The 19,244-nt window shown below is 36.3% G+C and overlaps 1 protein-coding gene across 8 annotated transcripts in view; it reads right to left on the bottom strand.

Annotated features, from left to right (window-relative positions):
• QKI (QKI, KH domain containing RNA binding) overlaps window positions 1–19,244 on the bottom strand; it is a 137,384-nt gene that overhangs the window by 8,812 nt on the left and 109,328 nt on the right. For 5 of the 8 annotated variants that reach the window (XR_008210223.1, XM_052698709.1, XM_052698728.1 and 2 more), the window contains 2 exons: window positions 4,292–4,379; window positions 1,706–2,002 (listed from right to left, as the gene is read on the bottom strand). Coding sequence is in view for 7 of the 8 variants with exons in the window: in XM_052698709.1 (XP_052554669.1) it covers window positions 1,706–2,002; window positions 4,292–4,379 (385 nt within the window). In the remaining variant the exon portion in view is untranslated. The remainder of the gene's footprint in view (window positions 1–1,705; window positions 2,003–4,291; window positions 4,380–19,244) is intronic. The other 3 variants (XM_052698719.1, XM_052698752.1, XM_052698700.1) reach the window with 2 other exon arrangements.

Here is a 19,244-nt window from a genome sequence, read left to right as displayed (position 1 = left end):
ATATTATGAAGAATATTATATTACTGTTTTACTTGATAATATACTCATGAGTATGTTCATGATTATACTATGAAGTAAAACTCAACCAAAAACTCAATTAATTAATTTAAATCAATGCAAATGCTCAGATAATAGAGCAGATTTCATATACTCACTGATTCCATGCTACGCAAACAGGGGTGTGGTGATTTTTTTTCTCTCCTTTTTCCTTTTTTAAATCAGACTATTTAGAGAGAACCATTTTAGGCTACACACTTCACTCCCAGTTGTGCCTAGAAGAGTGCAATGGCATCAGCTGCCTTTTGGGAGTGATAGTATAAAAGTATGCAAAATTTTGTGAGAAATCAGTGAAAGTTACCTGCATAATATTAACTTATTACTGTTTCTCTACTTGGCATTAACTAAACTCAGAAGGGGAGATTGCCTGTAACTGCAACTCCACCCCCGGAGACATTGCAAGTGCCACAGTAAGGACTAACAGATCAGGGTGGCGGAGCTGGGAAGAGCATGCACTTGTTTATAGGATAGAAATAAATAATGACGTTATCATATAGTCACTAGATGTTGGCTATGAGATGGTGCAAAACAAGATGCCCAAAGACAGACCTAACGAATAATTTTGCCCTATTAAAACTTCTACTAGTGCCTCACTAATCCTGAAAGGGAAAAGTCTTAAATACATTTTGTTTTTTACTGTGTAACGGGGAAACGCACACAGATAACACAACTCTTCATCATTTAAGTGAAACACTGATTTTTTGCAATACTTTCAACAAAATATTGACTTTGAACCTTATTGTCCAGTGTTCATTAGAGATGTTTAGAATCTGTGTAAATCAATAACTGCCACTGAACAAGCTAAGATCAAAGTTCTATAAAATCAACATTATGCAGTGCCAAGGTCATACGCAATTCAGAACAAACTAACAAGAAAAGATTATTTATAGTCTGCAGACAGAAGGAACGAAGTCACTATAGGAACTGCTCGTTCCACATTGACTGGTTAACTGAATTGTCAAGGCTGCTTTATCATTTTCGCCTTCGAACAGCAAGTCAATGTTCTGAAATATTAGGAATGATGGACATTTCAACACAATGTATCTAAATAAAAGCAATCAAAGTTGCTAACTGTATCATCCATTGCTCAGAACTTTTGTTTCCTTTATATTTATTCACAGAAAATATTTTCTGCTTACAAAATGATTTACAGCTGAGGAGAGATGGATCAAATGTGTTCTAAATAAAGAATAAAACCCAAATAAACTGAAAAAACCATCTTTCAATTTTCTCCAGTTTAGCTACTAAAAAGATACTACAAAATCAAAAGTTCATTTTTCCAATGATTGCTGGAAACTTACGCTGAAGTTGCCAAAAAGAAATCCAGTACTGATGGGAGAACAAATTACATACAATAGACACGAACGTATATTTATTTTTTTCTTGCCTATGTACCTACTATCTCATGACACATAAACATTAAGATTTTGTCTTCAACAATCTTACTAATATGCTAAACACATACATTTAACAATGCAAAACATTAAAATGTCCACCATCAGTCTTCCTTGGCAACTGTGATATCTTTGAGGCAATAGTGTGTGTGCACTCTGTTGTTTTTTTTCTCTTTAAGCCCTGTGACTTCTAGATGCAAATACCATGAAAGCATACAATGTATTCTGCAGTCATGCATGGATAAGAGTCTTACCTAATACACCACTAGGTTCAATGGGATACTCAAGGATTGATGTAGCTGGTGCCAGCGTGTAGGGGTACTCGTACGGGGTGTAAATTAAACCAGCTTCGGGTCCTGGTGGCACTATTGCAGCGGTGGGATGAGGAGTTCCGTTTGGCATGACAGCGGTTTGTATTTGTCTGATCAAAGGCATTATGGTAGGGCCAGCTGGCGTAGGAGTACGCAGGGCAGCTGGTGGGAGAACAGGCGCAGGCCCAGTAATGATCCTTGGAGCCTGGGCTGTTGCTGCAAGAGAAAAGGCAAGGGCTGCTACAGTAAGCAAAGAAATTCAGAGGAAAGTATGGAGATAGCAGTACAAAACGTGGAAAGAATGGGAAAAAAGGGGAAAAGTAGGAAAGAAGAAAAATAAAAGGAAATCATTAGTACATGCGCTGATCACACAGTGCCAAAGCACACCATTCAAATGCAAACAGCTTTCCATTTTCCAGTGTGATTAAGTATGAACATGCAAAATAAAAAAGCCATTGTAAAACAGTGAGGTAGATTTCTCAAACAGGTTACACAGCACAAAAGCTCCATTTAGACCACATTTCTTCATTTATGCTATAAAGACTGCATGAGACTGAGATGCATGCAGGAGATACAAGGAAAATACTTTCATAATCAAATACAGAGTACAAAATGTAGTGCAACTACAGAGTCCACAGATACTCAGTTATGCAGAGCTACCATAGGAGAGTTCTAAGGTTTTGGATCTCTTATGTTGTATTTAAACATATACACAGTTCCAGTTTCCAGCATCAGTGAAATTAAAGAGGATCCAGAAACAAAACACAATCTCCTCTCCTACCATACCATGAACAAAATACTCCAAAATTACTTTCATGACAAATTCTCCAAGATAATTTTTTTTTTTTTTTTTTTTCTCTCCATATTCAATTGTTATTTGAAGTCTGCTGGCATACAACACAAACAACTTCTTAATCACTAATACAGATCAGCTGGTAACAGTCAAACTAAAGTATTTGTTGTAAAAAGTTTCTGTGCACTAATGCTGATCTACATTAATGTAATTAACTGATGGTCTGATGGTGGTCTGAAAAGAGAAATGAGAAACGTGTGGAAAGATTTTCAGATGAGAGGGTGGAGTTTGTAGATTTTTTTTTTGTTTTCTTTTAAACAAAAATGTTCAATGCAAAAACTAAAAAAAAAAAAAACTTTGAACATTTTCAATTCCTTTTTTCATCTGAAATACATTACCACGGATTCTATATCTTATGTTTTCAGTAAAGACATAATGCAAACAATGAAAATGTCTTATTATCAAAGAGTGAATATTAGCATGGAAATATCTAGTCAGAAAATTGAAAAAAACATCATCCCACCTACACTTAAAATGGACCAATGGGAATAGAGCAGACAAAGAAATTACTCAAATTAATATAAAGGTTTCTATGCAACAACTTGCACCAACATAAACTAAAAGTTATTTTACTCATAAATTTGCAATAAATTGAAGACTCTAATAGGTTTAAAACGGAGCTAGCTTTAGATATTATGGTATTAATTAGGAGGTGAAGACTTATCACCATCACCGTGGTGTTGAAAGCCCTTGCTTATGTACCCTTTCCAATCAGAATAATTACACTGGTATAAATGCTCTCAAATTGACCTAACTGCATTCCAACCGTTAAGCATATTCAACATTGAAATGGAGTTTATGTGGAGAAACAAATTTGCAGATATCAGTAGGTCCTTAGTGAAAAAGCTGACTTCACTTTCCGTACATTTGATATTAATATCATAGCTACAGCAAAAGTTTACTTTGGAAGAGCATCAGAAATTATGTTTTCAGAAGTAGAAATTAGATTTTAAACTAGAGAAAATAGTTTGTGTCACACATAATATACATACATATGCTGTCATTAGTTGGTGTATATAATTAATTTTTAAGTGTAAACGTGCACATACATGTGTTTACAAAAGCATTCTCACGCAAATCTAATGGAAGAAATTGTAAAAATGGCTCATTACATCACTGATCCCTGTGAACTCAGGAGTGAAATCAGTTGAATTGCTGGAAAAAACGTAACACTGGGGGGATACATGCAAGCAAGATGAAAGGAAGGAATATAATACAGATAAATGTATTCACAGTATCCTGAACACGTGTAATATTTTCAAACTGATTATTCGATAATAAAACTGAAAAGGTGTCATATACATATTAAGGAAAAAAAAAAGACTGTAAAATTGAAAAATCTGGCTTAAGGGTTGCATTTTGTTTGAATTATATATCTGTAAATATTTCAACTCAAACTTTTTTTTTTTTTTTTTTTTTTTTTTAATGAGAAAGAGAAAACAAAAATCAAACAAATACAAAGCAAATAGCAACAACAAAAAACACCCAAAACCTGGCGAAACTTATCTCCAAGAGACCCCCTGCAATGGCCACCTACTGTTCTGGTTTATTTATTTATTTAACAGTGCTTTCCATTCTCCAACTCAGTGAGTCCATTTTCCAGAAAGCAGGCTTAGGAATCAAACCCTATGAAAACACTAGTGTTGCATTGACCCTCAAGATTATAACATGCTTACGTGATTTGATGTTGGCATCTCTGTAGGTGCCATTCAGAATTGCAAGCTCCATCAGCTGCATCTTTTTAAGGCTGTCTTCTCCTTCTGCCTGCATATGAAAAGATAGGAAGAAAGTTCAGGTTATTAATTCACTAGTGCATAAGATCTAAGAGAGCTAGAATAATAATAGCCTTCAAGTTTTAACCAAGGAAAACATCTGCTTACCCATTCATCTAAAAAACAGTAAGTTTTTATAACTTCTCATTGAAATTAAGTCCAAATTGCCTATTGTCTACATTAACGAATACTGATATGTATCTTAGAGTTTTGCAAAAGACTCATGCCAAAATTATAAAAACGAAGGTTAAATTCATTTTTTTTCTGAAGTTTTATTATGACAGTTCATATACTCCTGAAGTACCTTCAAAAAGTCCTACTAGCAGATAAGAAGAATAGACACCACAATCTTTTTTTGCAACTTTATTTTAATATGTACCTACATAAGCAATACTGACTGACTGCTTCAGTAAAAAAAAAAAAATATATATTATTTGAGAACTTTCCAAACATCAACAACTGCTGTAAAAAGGAACTCAGAATTTTGAAATATAGACATTCTCTGATGAGGATATATCTATCATCTATACAGTATACATTATTCCTAAGTTTGGTTTCAATATATCTCAAGTTATTTACTTTCTGTGGTATCCCGCAATTTCCATAAATATTATGTAGTATTTTGTAAAAAAAAAAACAAAACAACACCACCACCAAAAAAAACCTACCAACCCTTCAGAAAAACCACTCACTTTTTTAGATACTAACAAAAAAAAAAAAAAAGCTATAATTAGTACCATTCACTATTTGAAGACTAGACATTTTCATATTTGTTTTTGCTGAAATGCTACCATTTGTTTAGACTACATTCTATCCACCAGAAAACAAGATAATGGCATATGAAATCCATGAGATGGTCATCAGTATCTACTTTAATGCTGAGATACCACCTTGCTTCTCATATTCTCTACCACTTCTGAAAGTCTCACTCAGAGGGGAAAAAGGGGCAGCTTACATGTCCCCTGCATTGATTTTCAAAGGTAATGACAGCCTGGATACTGTGCTACCAATTTGAAGACAGTCAGATTCCAGAGCCAGTTGTTCGCCTGTCTTAAACTACAACTCCAACAGGTGGTTTTAATTAGGCCTTTGAAGAGCACAGATGATTATGGAAAGCAGAATTAAAAGCCACAAAGAACAGCAATCACCATCAATAATCTAAAAACTATACTACTAAATAACTCCACTATAAAACCGCAGCACTGAAATATCTCATACCAGTTAGGAGTTGAAAGAATATCCACGTTCAGTGGACCCAAAGTATATGGAAAAAAAAATTCAGACAAATTTAAAATAAAAGACTGTTATGCATACTTAACTTCCCAAACATGGAGAAGTAACTTATTAAATTACAAGGGGGCAAAAAAAATGTATTGAACAAAATAAACTACTTCGTGTGAGTGCTGTTGAAGGATCCCCTGCCTCCAGTGGAAGTAACATCTGATTTTTATTTTTATTTATTTTTTTCTCAGATCAACAACTTAAAATCAACACAGTAGATGAGTCAAGACTAAATCACTTTTGGATGTCAAAAACTGAATTCCCAAATGTAATACTGAGGATTTACCTGAACACAAAGATTAAACACATTAACAATTTATGTTGTTGCTATGCACGCAGAATATAATGGAAGAGTTAGACATTATTGTATTTATATATTAAATACCATATGACAGACTGAACTAATGCTTATATTGAAAAAGTAAACACACATTCAATTAGCATTTTAACTACAAATTAATTGTACAGTTAAGCACTGTGCTAACCAGAAACCTCAGATTACACAGTCATTAGAATCAGACTCTCTGGAATACAAAATGTACTGATTATAGTATGCTTAATGTGAAATCCTCAGAACAGACTTACAATTGACACGTAAAGAATTTCTGTTTTAAATTTATTTTTAAAGATATTCTTACTCCATTGCATCACTGCTGGTAAATTATCTATACTATGTAGTCAACCCGTTATGCAATAAAAACAATTCCAAATCTATTGTTCTACCCAAAGACTGAATCTATTAATTCTGGTTATTCTGGATACAGCTTCATTCTTCAAATTTATTTTAGCAATCATGATTTTTAACATATTAATTCCCCTTTTCTCCTCCACCCTTAATGGTTATTCTTTGCTATTGTTTGTTTGGTTGGTAGCTTTTTTCGCTTGGGTTTATTATGAATGCAAGTAACCAGAAAAGCCTTCTCAGTGTCAGCTGTATCTCCCATACTGCTATGTATGTAAAATTGCATACTTCCTCCAAATAAGAGTTCAGGTGATTGATCTGACACTATTAATGAGTCTCAGTAAATGCTGAATCTTTCATTTCATTTGACAGGATAATTTTAGTAACTCTATTATCCTGGATTTTAGACCATGGTGAACGTTTTCCAAATGTAGCTATTTATAGGACAAAAACTTGAAGACAAAACATTTTTTTTTTTTTTTTTTTTCCTTCTGAGAACCTCAAAAGAAGGAGTTATAGCAACTTAAAAGCAATAAAACCCAGACAAAGTGATTCATTTACTTTGGATCTTCAATATTCCTATAGGTCACTATGCTTTCTATGAGAAAAGATGTAGCAGTTACTTGGATTACAAAGTATGTTTATAAAACTAAGAGCAGTCTTTAGCATACAAAACAGACTGAGACCTTCATTTTTATTCTGCAGATTTAATTCTCTGGAGTACCACTCAGCAGCTGGTAAAACTTGTATTCTTTAAACAGGCTCCCAAGCAAAATTTAAAACATTTTTTAAGGATGGTATCAGTGATACCTCACAGGTAGAAGATGAGGACTTGCAATGGCAGATATTAACAGGCCTTTTTAGCTTTAGGAATTTTGTTTCACCTATTCGGCAAAGAATAAATAAATAAAAAACAACAAGGAAAACAAACCATCCCTTCCCCTACTCCAATACGGGAGGGCATCGCGCCAGGCGCCCAGAAGGTGGCGCTGTGCATTACACAAAGCCCTCGCCTCAGGACGGGGTGCGCTCCTGCCCTGCCAGGGCTGCAGCCCCTTGCACCCCAGCCTGTAGCAGCTGCCTGCCGTCTCCCTTCCAGGTTGTAGCCACAAAAGTGGGCAGGACCCTTTCATGCCCTTCAGTCTCTGGTTTAAAGATCTCTATGTGACAAAATTCACCAATAGTCAAAAGCTCCCATTTCTAAGAGGCGGGAAAGAGAAACAGGCCCCGTGTTTTTCTCTGACCTATCCTCTCTTCGTTGCTGACAGATGATCAAATGAGGCACACCGAAGCAATCTATCCTAGCTGCAGGCATTTCTGCAGGCACTCTCTGTTAAAGCAAAGAGAGGTTGCATCGGGGATACAAAGGCAATCTCTAAAGGGACAGTACGTTTCCTGTACAATAGCTACAACAAAGCACAGTCATTTGTACCAAGAGGAAGCTACTTTGAGCAAACATCAATAAGGTCACTTAAAGCCAGATTTGCATTACTAAGTTGAAGCTCAAGTGATTGACTCAAACCTCTCATCTTCTTAAATCTTCAGTGCTTCCTTGTATTTCTCCTGTGCAATATAACATGCAGATTACGAAAAAAAAATCTTAAATGGTATCTTGAAACCTAATTCTTTAAATCTAAGCACTCGCAGCTGCTCACTGAATACAAATACTGGGGAGATGCAATAAATCCTGACAAAGCCAACTATATGCAGACAAGAGTGTGTGGTTGCTGCCCTCCTCATGGCAGCTCAGCTCTACTGGTGCTAGCAGTAAAAAGATCAGAAGGAGACCACAGTCAATTGGTTTTCTAATCCTTATCAGAGGCGGACTGGTGGTCACAAGGTTTAAAACAGTGCTAACAGTTCCTAGTGTCACCTGCACCAAGTCTGTCAGTGCTGCTGTATCTGTAATGCTCACCTAAAACTGATGGAGAACTATTATTTTTTTTGTTGTTGTTAGTTAAAATTACTGTTTGGATTTTAACAGTTCCTAGGAAGATACACCAATGTAACATCAAAAGCTATCTTAACTGAGCTCCTTTCTGGGAATGCAAAATGGGAGTATCACCTCACTGAGGAGGAAGATGGAGGCCATCGTTGCATCTGACACTGGCCCGAGGCCCACCCAGTGAAGAACACAGGATACACAAGGCTCACCATATTGATGCCCACCTAAAACCATAATTCCATCTCCTATACTGGGTAACACTAGTTATTTAGGAAAAAACTGTGGAACATCATTATGTAACAACTATTAGTGTGAGCTTGTTTTATGTCACGAACCAGGGAGTTCAGATAGAGCAATCTACTACCTCCTCGTGTTTTTCATTGCATTTTCAGTGTACGAGCTTTACTCCAACCCTGCTGAGCCTCAGATATCTTGAGATCCTTGGAGAAATTCTTTTGATTAACTAATATTTCTGAAATCGTTGTATTCCAGGCACTTAAATCCCTCAGACTCTCATATGCATAGTGCATACTTAGGAATACAATACTTTTAAACTTTTCATTCGTACACAAAAGGTAGACACACTAGATAGGTAGGCAGATAAAGTGTCAGGCTGGAATGTAGACAAGCACACAGATTCTAAAGACAAGTGCATTCACTGCACTATTCCAATGAAGGACTTGGGGAGCCGACAACAACATTGTCCTCAGAAGTGAAGGGCACACCATCAGCTTCCGCATACTGGCAGCTCTGAGGAAAGTGGAATAATGGGATGAGAAGCCTGTAATAACTCACAGTAGATAGAAGGGCACTTTCATTAAAAAAAAAAAGGACAGAAAATAAGAATCGAGTAGGAATGGATACTACTGAGCAAAGATGAACGAGAGCGGCGCACAGCTGAGCCAGTCAGTACCCACACTGAGCTGTGTTACTGCTGCTGGACCACACTGAGCCACACAAAGCCCCTTAGGTGACTGCAGCTGCATTAATTCACCAGCCAAACAATCCGCTCGGAGATATGACAGTAGACATACTTTATCCTGATAGAGCTCCTTGAGCCTCACAGTTCTTACCAGTTAAGTCTCAAAACGTATTCTGATTCTCACCACTAATAATGGCAGGGAAAGCTTTGAGCCTTTCTATAGAAACAACTCACACATTTTCCCCTTACAGTAATTACTCTGGAAAATATAACTTTTTTTTTCCAGCGTTCATAGCCACAGAAGTATTCTTATTTAGGTAATGTTAGTGACTGTCATCGGCTTACAAATGTTATGCATGTTGGATGGTGTTTTTGCATGCTGTCACACATTCCTGCACTTCAGCTGGTTTCTCATGAACTGAACTGAGCTAAACCCTAGGAAAGATGCAGCGAGCACAGGCTTTAAAGCAGCAGTCCTTTATCAGATCTATCAGGGCCATCCTTTCAGGATCAGACAAGGAGCAGCAAGTAGGAAGAGGAAGTGGTGGTGAAGAAAAGTGATGCATAAATCATATGCAAATACAAAGACCAAAAATATGTCTTGGTCTTCCTCAGTTAACTGCAGTGGGTCTTTCCCACCAGGCTGATGACAAGAAAAACCAAGCAGCCCCCGCGAGGCAAGAGCACCAAAAAGCAGCATTCACCTTTCAAGTACCTCAGCAACTGCATGTTCTGGCATGACTGCCAGCCAGCCAGCCTTCTCCGCACCACCTTCAGATAAGCAGAAATACTTGATATTCTCAGCTGTGGAAGAGGTGTCTGCTCTGTCTAATACCTTTTGTCCAAGTCTGTATGCATTTCTCCACATTGCTTCAGGTTGAGAGTTTTGCCAACAACACAACATATTTTTAAGTACACAGTCAATGCATTAAATAATTTTACTGCACACAAAACAATTACACTGAAAATTCCCTCCTCAAATAGAAAAGTCATTGGCAAGTTGTCACATACAAAGCACTTGCAATTTACTAATTTAATTTGAGTTTTGATAAAACATAATAGCACCACTGAAATAGTTTACTGTTACTGCTCTTGTTTTTCTCAGCCCGCAGGCAGGGCTCTGTCACCCTGCCTTCCCATGTCCTCAACTGCTAGAGCAGACTAGCAGCTGCAGCTTCATCGCCAGCACTCTGACACTCACTTTGACTCAACACGCTGTGGAATGCTTTTATCTAGCTGACAAAGAGAAATGTTCCACTGCAATTCACTTGTAGATCAGTAAGTATTCCAAACATACCATGCGCCAGTCAAACAGTCTTTACACATGAATGTCTCCATTCAGGGACAAAAACCTTCCATTCATAACTGATAAACAAAAAACCTCACAAACAATATACTACAAATTCCTAGACATACACGTATTTAAAACAAAAAGCAGATATCAGGCGTCAATATATTCTAAAATATATAATAAAAGATCACAGGAAAATACATTGGAAACATTGAAGTGAAAGTACACATGCTTAAAATTTACTCTATATTTTAACACCTAAGTTGTGGAAATACCAAAATATCTATGGGAATGCAATCATAGTCAAGATGACATGTAACCAGAAATAAAACAGAAAGAAAAGAGCTTTTTAAAATAATCTGAATCTGACTGCATAAACTACTCATCAATTACCTGCTCTAAGATGTCACTTTTGTAAAGGCTCTTATTTCTGGCAAGCTACTCTGTTACCTAGAGTTAAGGAATAAACATCCCCTCAAGAAACCTGACAAAGACTCGTAAGTTTCACATGTCTGGAACATAAATATAGATAGTTAGAAGCTGTTGGTGAACATACATCGTTTAAACTTCCTCATTCTTGACTGTACATTTCTGATGGTGATGGAACAGATACAACATAACTGTGTTGGTACTAAGGAGAATTCGCCCAATAATTGTTTTCTGGCATCACTCAGCAGCTCTTCTTATATTAGAGGAAGCTTCCCCAAATACTTTTCAGACAAAGTAAAAGAAATCACTCCTTTAAAACCAGCCATATTTCTTAGAACACTGTATGCCACTAAAGACTCTATGGCACTGAATATGCAGCATGTTGTAGCTCAGTTATTTCTTTACTTCCATTTCAACACTGATGCACACTGCTATGTCTGTGAAGACAGGCAAAGATAAATTAGCATCATTATTTCTTCTGGGCAACACAGCCTGCTTATCTTCTTCAAAGCAAGCTCTCAGTTCAAATGATATGCAAAGAAGACCGTGCAGTTTCACTTGACAAATTCATTGGTCATAATGTTAAAGATATACTAGGAGGAAAAGGCAGCATATCTTTTTACACTTTCTGTCACCTTATCTGACACATCCATGTTTAATCATGATACTTGGCTTACCAGTTATATTTGAGTGTCCCCTCTCCCCCCCACACACCTTCCATTTCTGCAACAGGAAAATACAGATAAGGTACAGAAAAATCGGCATGAAGCATATTTTATAAGCCAAACTGAAATACAGTACCAGTGGAACCTAGGGGCTGTTTCACCATACACCTTCTAGATACTAGTTGCTAATATATTGAAAAAAATATCGCCTGAAGCATTCTGTTTGACCTTAATGGACTTTTATGCTTGTCCCAAACAATTACTGAGAACAGTCATAAGGGACTGATATTTAACTCACAGGCTTTTGAGCTTTCAAGGAAATAACAGCCCTTGGATTGATTATATTGGACACTCAACAGTAATTACTTCCAGAATTTGCTTTTTGTTTAGCACTTTTTTTTGGAATTATCATCTGTCTTTTCCTCATATCCTAACCATCCAAGTGTTAATGACATGAAGCTCCACACACTGCACTCGACAGGAACAGCGAACGACAAAGCTCCAGAAATGCCTTTCATGACATATATACACACATCAGCCCATCTCTGATATTAAAAGGAAACAACATTTATACAGTTCCCTCTACAATGTTTTGAAAAAGACATAATTATTCTGGAATACATTAAGATGTATTTATTAATATATGTATTAACGTTCAGATGAAACAGTTATCAATAATGTGATCTATAGCATTAGATCTATTTTTAGCAATGTGAAAACCCAGTTAAACTTTCAGAGCTGAACACTATTTTTGGTGTTTCTAATTTTGGAGTGCTAGACACTCAGACTTCTTCCCCAGTGGTTAGTTTAATTCTGAAAAAAAGAGTTAAACAATACTCACACTGAATGGGATGCCACCAGACAAGCCTGTAAGTATACATTTCCCATGTAAGGCTCTACCAGCAACATCTTAAGTACCACAAACATAACAGGAATCAGAACGGAACAGAAATCAAACATAACCCATTTATGCAGATCGTTATTCAATCTCCAGCTTTTGTAACAGAGTGAACCATGCCAACACACTCTGAGATTGTGTTGATGCATTCCACTTATACTGGGACAAATGTTTTAATCCATGTTGTATGTACAGTATATTATAGAAAATAATTTCTCTAATTTACGCTTCACAACTACATACAGTAAAGGCAGTTTCTCTAACAGGTACAGATAAGAGACAGTCGTTAGAAAAATAAAAATGGGATTGTTATTAAAATATTTGTACATTGGTCTAGCCTGACCTGTTATTTATTTTGCTATCTCAGGAGTTTTCTATTTGAGTTCATACAATGTAAACAGCTCTAAATTTCTCTTAGGTAAAGCAAAGACACTGAACTCAGACATCATATTCTCCACCTCCCAAAAGAGCCCACTACTTCAAAACCAGCATTTTGTTGCAGACTCCAGTGCCAGTTAATTCTGTTTCCAGCTATGCTAATACTTCAGCACATAAACAAAGCCTTTCATTCTCAAAATGGTATTGAAATATGACCCCATATTTTCATATGTAAAACGTGTCCTTTATGTTTTTAATCAGTTCCCACATAAAAATAATAATAACAAAAGTGTAAGAGAAGTGACATCTTATTTTAGATCAAAGTTAGTAATCTAGAAAGAATGTGACAAGTTCTCTCTTTAAAGCAACAAAAGAAAAATAACTGCTGGTGAGAAAACACTGGAAAGACTTGCCGCAAATAAGGGTACATTCTTCAAGTGTTCCATTAAACACAGGATTCAGGGTTGCAATTGATGTCACGCAGAAATTCAGGCTGTGGCACTGACTTTTAAGATATTTTTATTTTCAGCTTGAAATGCCCTAAAAGGATAATGCTGACCAATCAAAACAAAATCATGTATTAGAATAGAGAGTAAAATCACAAATGTTTGGCTTATCCAATTCCAAGATTTAGGGAACAGAAGTCTTCCAGCAGCTTCACTGACTATCACTTACATGTTCAACAAGACTTGTGACAGGGAAGTGTGATGAGGTAACTAATATAAAAAAATATATCTGTTTCTGCATTTCACCTGCCCCTCCTTTGGTAGTATTTTACATAACTGTTTTATTTCCAGCAGAACAGATTGAGCAATGGCATAGTTTTATTGATGCTTTTTCTTCTCTCTGTGTGGTGGAGTAGTCTAATGACAAATGACTGAAATGTATAAACAGGACAAATGAGTTTGAATAAAACTACCACTCAGAGAAATGTGTAATATTGAGATATAAAAATACATATATTTAAACCTAAGATGCACAAAAACACAATGTACCTGAGACTTAAATTTCTAGAGTAACTGAGGAAGCACCTTAGGGACAGATGCTTTATGCTTAGGGACTTTATGCTTTAACTAATTCTCAACAGCTGCTAAAATGTGAATGACTACTAAAAGTTCACAATTAATTTCAGCTGCTTACAAGCAGAGATGCAAGCCACAGATCTACTGACTGTAATAATAGGGCATATGTGTCTTATATGCATTTTACTGCTACTCTAATATAAATGTCACTCTCTAAAAATCGAAGTTAATTCTTCCATAAACACCGCAGACGCCTGTCCTACTTTCCTTGCACCCTCAGAGCAGACGGGGCCCACAGCAAGCCAACAGGACTATTCCAACTGGCTGGGGTCCCCTCGCTCGCGGCTGGCTAAAACCTGCTTTCACACAGTTTAAAAATACAGAGATGTGAAAAAAAGAATTGTGTGCACTCTCTTTAGCGGACAAATATGTCAATCATATGACCTTCCATTTGAAGGCTCAAGCTGCTCCAAGGCAGTGTGTTGCTAGGGAGAAGGCTTTCTTTGCTATTTACTGAGCTTTCTTTTCAGCTTTTTGAGACTACCCAATGATTATTTTCCAGAGACAGCAGCGAGAACACAGTGCTGCCTAGCCAAGACTATCAACAAAGGGCCTTTGATGCACGCTTCCCAAAAGCATTACCCCACTGCACACCGTGTGACCAAGGGACAACGCTGCTGTGTCCCAGCAGAGCTGCAACCTGTGGCCATCCCAGGAGCGCCAGCTACCAGAACTCCCCATCTGTAACAAACTGCCAGAGCCATCTTGGAGCCCAGATAGCCCTGAAAACCTGCTCATGAGGAGTCAAGGGAAGGCATGAAAGTTTCTACTGTCAGTTTGTATCATTATTTTCAAAGTAGCTCTATGCAAGTTTAGCATTTTAAAAGCCTCAAAAGGCAAAGTTTCATACGTTTAGCCAAGACACTTTTGAAACGTGCATATGACAGAAAAATATACATGGAGCATATTTTAATTTTTAAATTATTTCACTAATCTTGGGCGTCAACTCTCAACAGCTTCAATTACAAAACATTAGTGTATTCCAAGTAAATCATTAAAAACCATGCAATATACTTCATTTTCCTATGACTCTCCCACAGATGTAATAATCATTTTACTTCTGTTAAAAAAAGTGCATATATTTCCAGCGTACTTCATGTAGGTTAATTCAAGCACATGGAAGTCTTATTTCAATTATTTATTATTCATTCTTGAAAAAAAAAAAAAGAAATCCTGGAGCTCAAAGCTGAAGTAAGACATATTGATTGTGGCCCTGACTTGTTTAAATTCAACATCACTGCATTTTTATCCTTCTAGTTGCTCTTTGCTTATCTTTCATTTTTAAAAACTCTTCATTCTCTTCATTTCAAGATCACCTTATTCTCTTACCCAAGCACTCTAAAGGCTGTATACTGCAACCAGTCCTCTGCACTTAAGAGAGACAGTCCTCTAGAAAGTTACTCCAGAGAAGGCTATGCACTGAGGTCTTCTCTAAAGAATACCCCTTGTCCCCTGTTGCATATTTGGGCTGAAGACAGTTATTGTAAATACCACTTGTCTTCTTCCCTAAGTTGAAGTTGAAGAAGGTTTTTCTGCACTAAACACAACTAAAGATACTGAATACAAAGTACTGCATACATACACAAGTGCAAGCCGAGGAAGTCTAACTTTGAAAATTTGAAATATGAAAATATATTAAAAGAAAGAGCTGACTTGAATCCATTTTCTCAATCATATTTGAATGAACAACATGATATAACAATAATTTAAGTCTAATTTTCTTAGAATGAGATAATTATATATCAGGCCTATCTTAAATAATTAATTTTTTCATCATTCTCCTGCTGCTCCACATACTATTTTAAAAGTCTGCCTCCTCAGCAGAAACACAGGCACAATGCTAAAGTAACCATTTAGCAGGACATGTATTAAAAATTTGATCAAATTTCACTGTGAGTTCAAGTCTATACTGGGACAGAAATAAACAACAATCAAGACTTCTGTGCTTCCATTTGTTGCTGAATTTAGCGTATTCTATAGTGCTGTATCTGAACAGCACGCTAGAGATTCTGAATCATGCATTACACTAAAAATTCATCTAACAGTTTTCCTTATTGAACTGCCGAGTAGTACCTGAACCGTGGCTGAAACGCTCAGCAGTAACCAAGCCAAGCTGAATGAATGCTGTCATGTCACACTTAGGGAATCATTTGCAATAAGATAATCCTACAATATTTCTATGTGGGAGCTCCTCTGTAGCTTTTCTACTAACCTTAAATGTGAAATATGTATTGTATCAGTTTTGTGGAGAAATATTAAAAAATGAAATCCATCCTAATAACTCCAAGCTTTTCAAATGATAATTTCCTTCTTTCCTACATGTTCACTGCCAATGCTTTGCACATCAATCATTGCAAACTGAATTTTCAGTTTCATTTCAGAAAGATTCTTGAATCCTTCTCATTTTCCCGTTGCTAGATTTCAATCTTGTTCTTCAAATCTTTACCCATAAATCTGTTTCAATATTGTTCAGGCTGCAGTTCTCTGAGCACTTATTATTCTAATCCAATCATTATGAGAAAGCATCTCTTTCCATTTAGATACCTGAAATAAGTACAATGAAACTGTCTTTCAGAGATCATAGAATTATCATTTCAAATTCCAGTAGACAAGGTACACACCTGTAAGTAAAAGCGGCTTAAAATATACTCTCTACAACAGGATAAACCATCCAAACCCCTCTTAATCCTCTGAACTGTGGAATCTCATGAATATTCCAAATACCCAAATTCACATATTTTAACTTAATGGACACTTATGCACAATATTTTGCAACAAAAAAATTACTTTCATGCACATAAAAGTGATTTACAGAGATAAAAAAAGAAAAAAAAGAAAAAAGAACAATTAAAAATTAGGAATCGCACCTAAAAAGGGCTGCACGTTTTTTGACTCTAAAAGTAAATTAAGAATATTTACTTTCTCTTCATCAATGGGAAGAGAAGAAGTTCTTTTCCTTAAGTCAAAGAAAATATGGACAGCAAAGATCCAAAAAGACTGAAAAGCACAGGCAATTGTGAAATGATTCAAAAAGGGACTTTTGTTTCTAGAATGTGTAGAACTAAGCTCCAGTGTATTTGCACATGGCTGAGTTCAGTAAACAGAGACCTTTAAAAACTGTGGCTGGAATGGGGATCAATCAGATAGGAAACTTACAGAGAGTTATTTGAGTGGAAGCACATACTTAAAACAAGAAGAATGCAACAGATGATGCTAAAATGCAAAAAATTGTTTTTTTTCTAGCCTACAACTTCTGGATGATTAGGCAGAGGACTTATACTGCTGTCAAAGAAGTAAACTGATTAAAAAAAGGGAAAAAATCTCAGCACTTCCGTGGTACTGCAAGTTGATACAACTGACTGGCAATGGTCACAATCCTACTCTGTTTCCTCACTTTTGCCCTCCTGTATTAAACATTATACCCACACCTGAGCCATATCGACATGTGAATCTGCAAAGAATGTTTATTTTAGGCCTGAGTAGTTTTCTGTCAGCTAAAGGGGAGTTGAAACCTCCCCAGCAAGAAGCTGTCAACTGACACAGCTCCATGTGAAATTAGTATTTAATTCTGAAGATCAGCAAACTAATTTCCAAACTAGAAGCATGGTATTGTCTTTTCTATTTGAGGGTGAAGCTGCAATTTACCACTTTACAACCGATGTATCCTCATATTAAATTATCTCAGCTCATTTTTCTTATTTCTCTATCTAACTCATACAATACTTTTTAATTTTATTTTACCAATTTCTCTTTATTTATAGTCACTCTTCTTACTGCCAGTCTTCTGTGGAAGAACACTACTACTGCTGCCTTGACCACTGGTACTAATCACGCTCTTCTTATTGTCTACCTTAAACTATGTGAATTATTCTTTCTCCATTTGTAGATTTGCTATTCTGAAGCAAAGGCTACAATCTCAGCCATTTACTTACTAGTGTAAATATTTACTAACATTCATGTTTTGCAGAGACCTTTGAGCTTTGATATTTGCACTCCTAAGAAGCACTGAAAGAATTCTATTTTAAATCTCTCCTGAAACATAATCATACTAAACTAGTATTTTTTACATTGTAGGCCACCAACTTTAAATCCACACCAACTACCAATAGTATATCCTTAACACTTAGAAAGCTGAGCACCGCCCCAAAAAACTATTTCTTGATATTGATCTTTCTGTATTATATTCTTCTATATAACTACAGTGAGAACTGATTTTCTTCAGCCAAGAACTGTATGTCTTGGGACAATGCACTTTATTTTCATGTCTCTGCATGCAGTGTTAATGTTTGCATAACAACATGTAAAGTCTGATTCAGAGTTCAGTACCAGTATGCATACATAGCTTCCACTCCCAAAAAGCTTATTATGAAGTCAGTGACTACATAAAAAGAAATGTAGAAAGATACAAACTTAGGGAATCTAAAGATCAGAAGCCAATGTGACAATGTCCTAGAAGAAGCAAAGTTATACGAAAAATGAATAAAAATAATTTAAAGGATTTTATCAGAAAAGAGAGGGTTGTGCCTTGAGAACAAACAGATGCTACCCTACTAGTCTAGGGGAACTCATACTTCTTTGATTCTCTGGATTTCCAGACCAGCAGTAGCAAGAACCCTAGAAAACATAACAAACTAAACACAGGGAATTTTTCATAGCTTCCCGCTTCTTCCCCCCTGTATTCCCATTTTTTGGTGCCTATTACCTGGACAGTCCTCTGTGTTCTGCTGCTTGTGAGACACAGTACGGCGATGTACCTCTCCAAAATCAGCAGAAAACTTTTCAGGTTATTTCTCTATTATTTAGCAAATAAAATCAGGTTACACAGAAGCCTGACAAGTGCTATTTTGTTACGCTCATCCACAAAGTAAGTAGTTGAAGTCTGCAATTGTGCTCAGCAGCGAAGCAGAAAGATTTCACTTCTAACAGTTGGCATCACAAATTCATTCCTCAGTAAGTCCAACTCAGTTATGCCTGAGACAGCATAATAGGCAAGTTGTCTTATACAGAGTCTTTTATATATATCATACAATTGGATAACAATGCCCAAAGGTTTCTCTCTGCACTGCTCAAGATAAAATACAGAATACGCTTTAAAAAAAAAAAAAAAATCTGATTTCTAACAGGATGAGTAGGTGCATATCCTTCTATCCTCACAATTCCATATCCCTCTCTAGAATGAATGAAGATATGTTACCGATGCAAACAATGAGTAATTTTCAGGTTATGAAAAACCTTCTTAAAACAAACAAACAAAAAGACAACAAAAACCCAAAACACCACAAAT

The sequence above is a fragment of the Tympanuchus pallidicinctus genome, unplaced genomic scaffold, assembly GCF_026119805.1.
Source record: "Tympanuchus pallidicinctus isolate F22 unplaced genomic scaffold, pur_lepc_1.0 scaffold1, whole genome shotgun sequence".
Lineage (NCBI taxonomy): Eukaryota > Metazoa > Chordata > Aves > Galliformes > Phasianidae > Tympanuchus > Tympanuchus pallidicinctus.
This window is presented reverse-complemented; position numbering and strand designations above follow the sequence as displayed.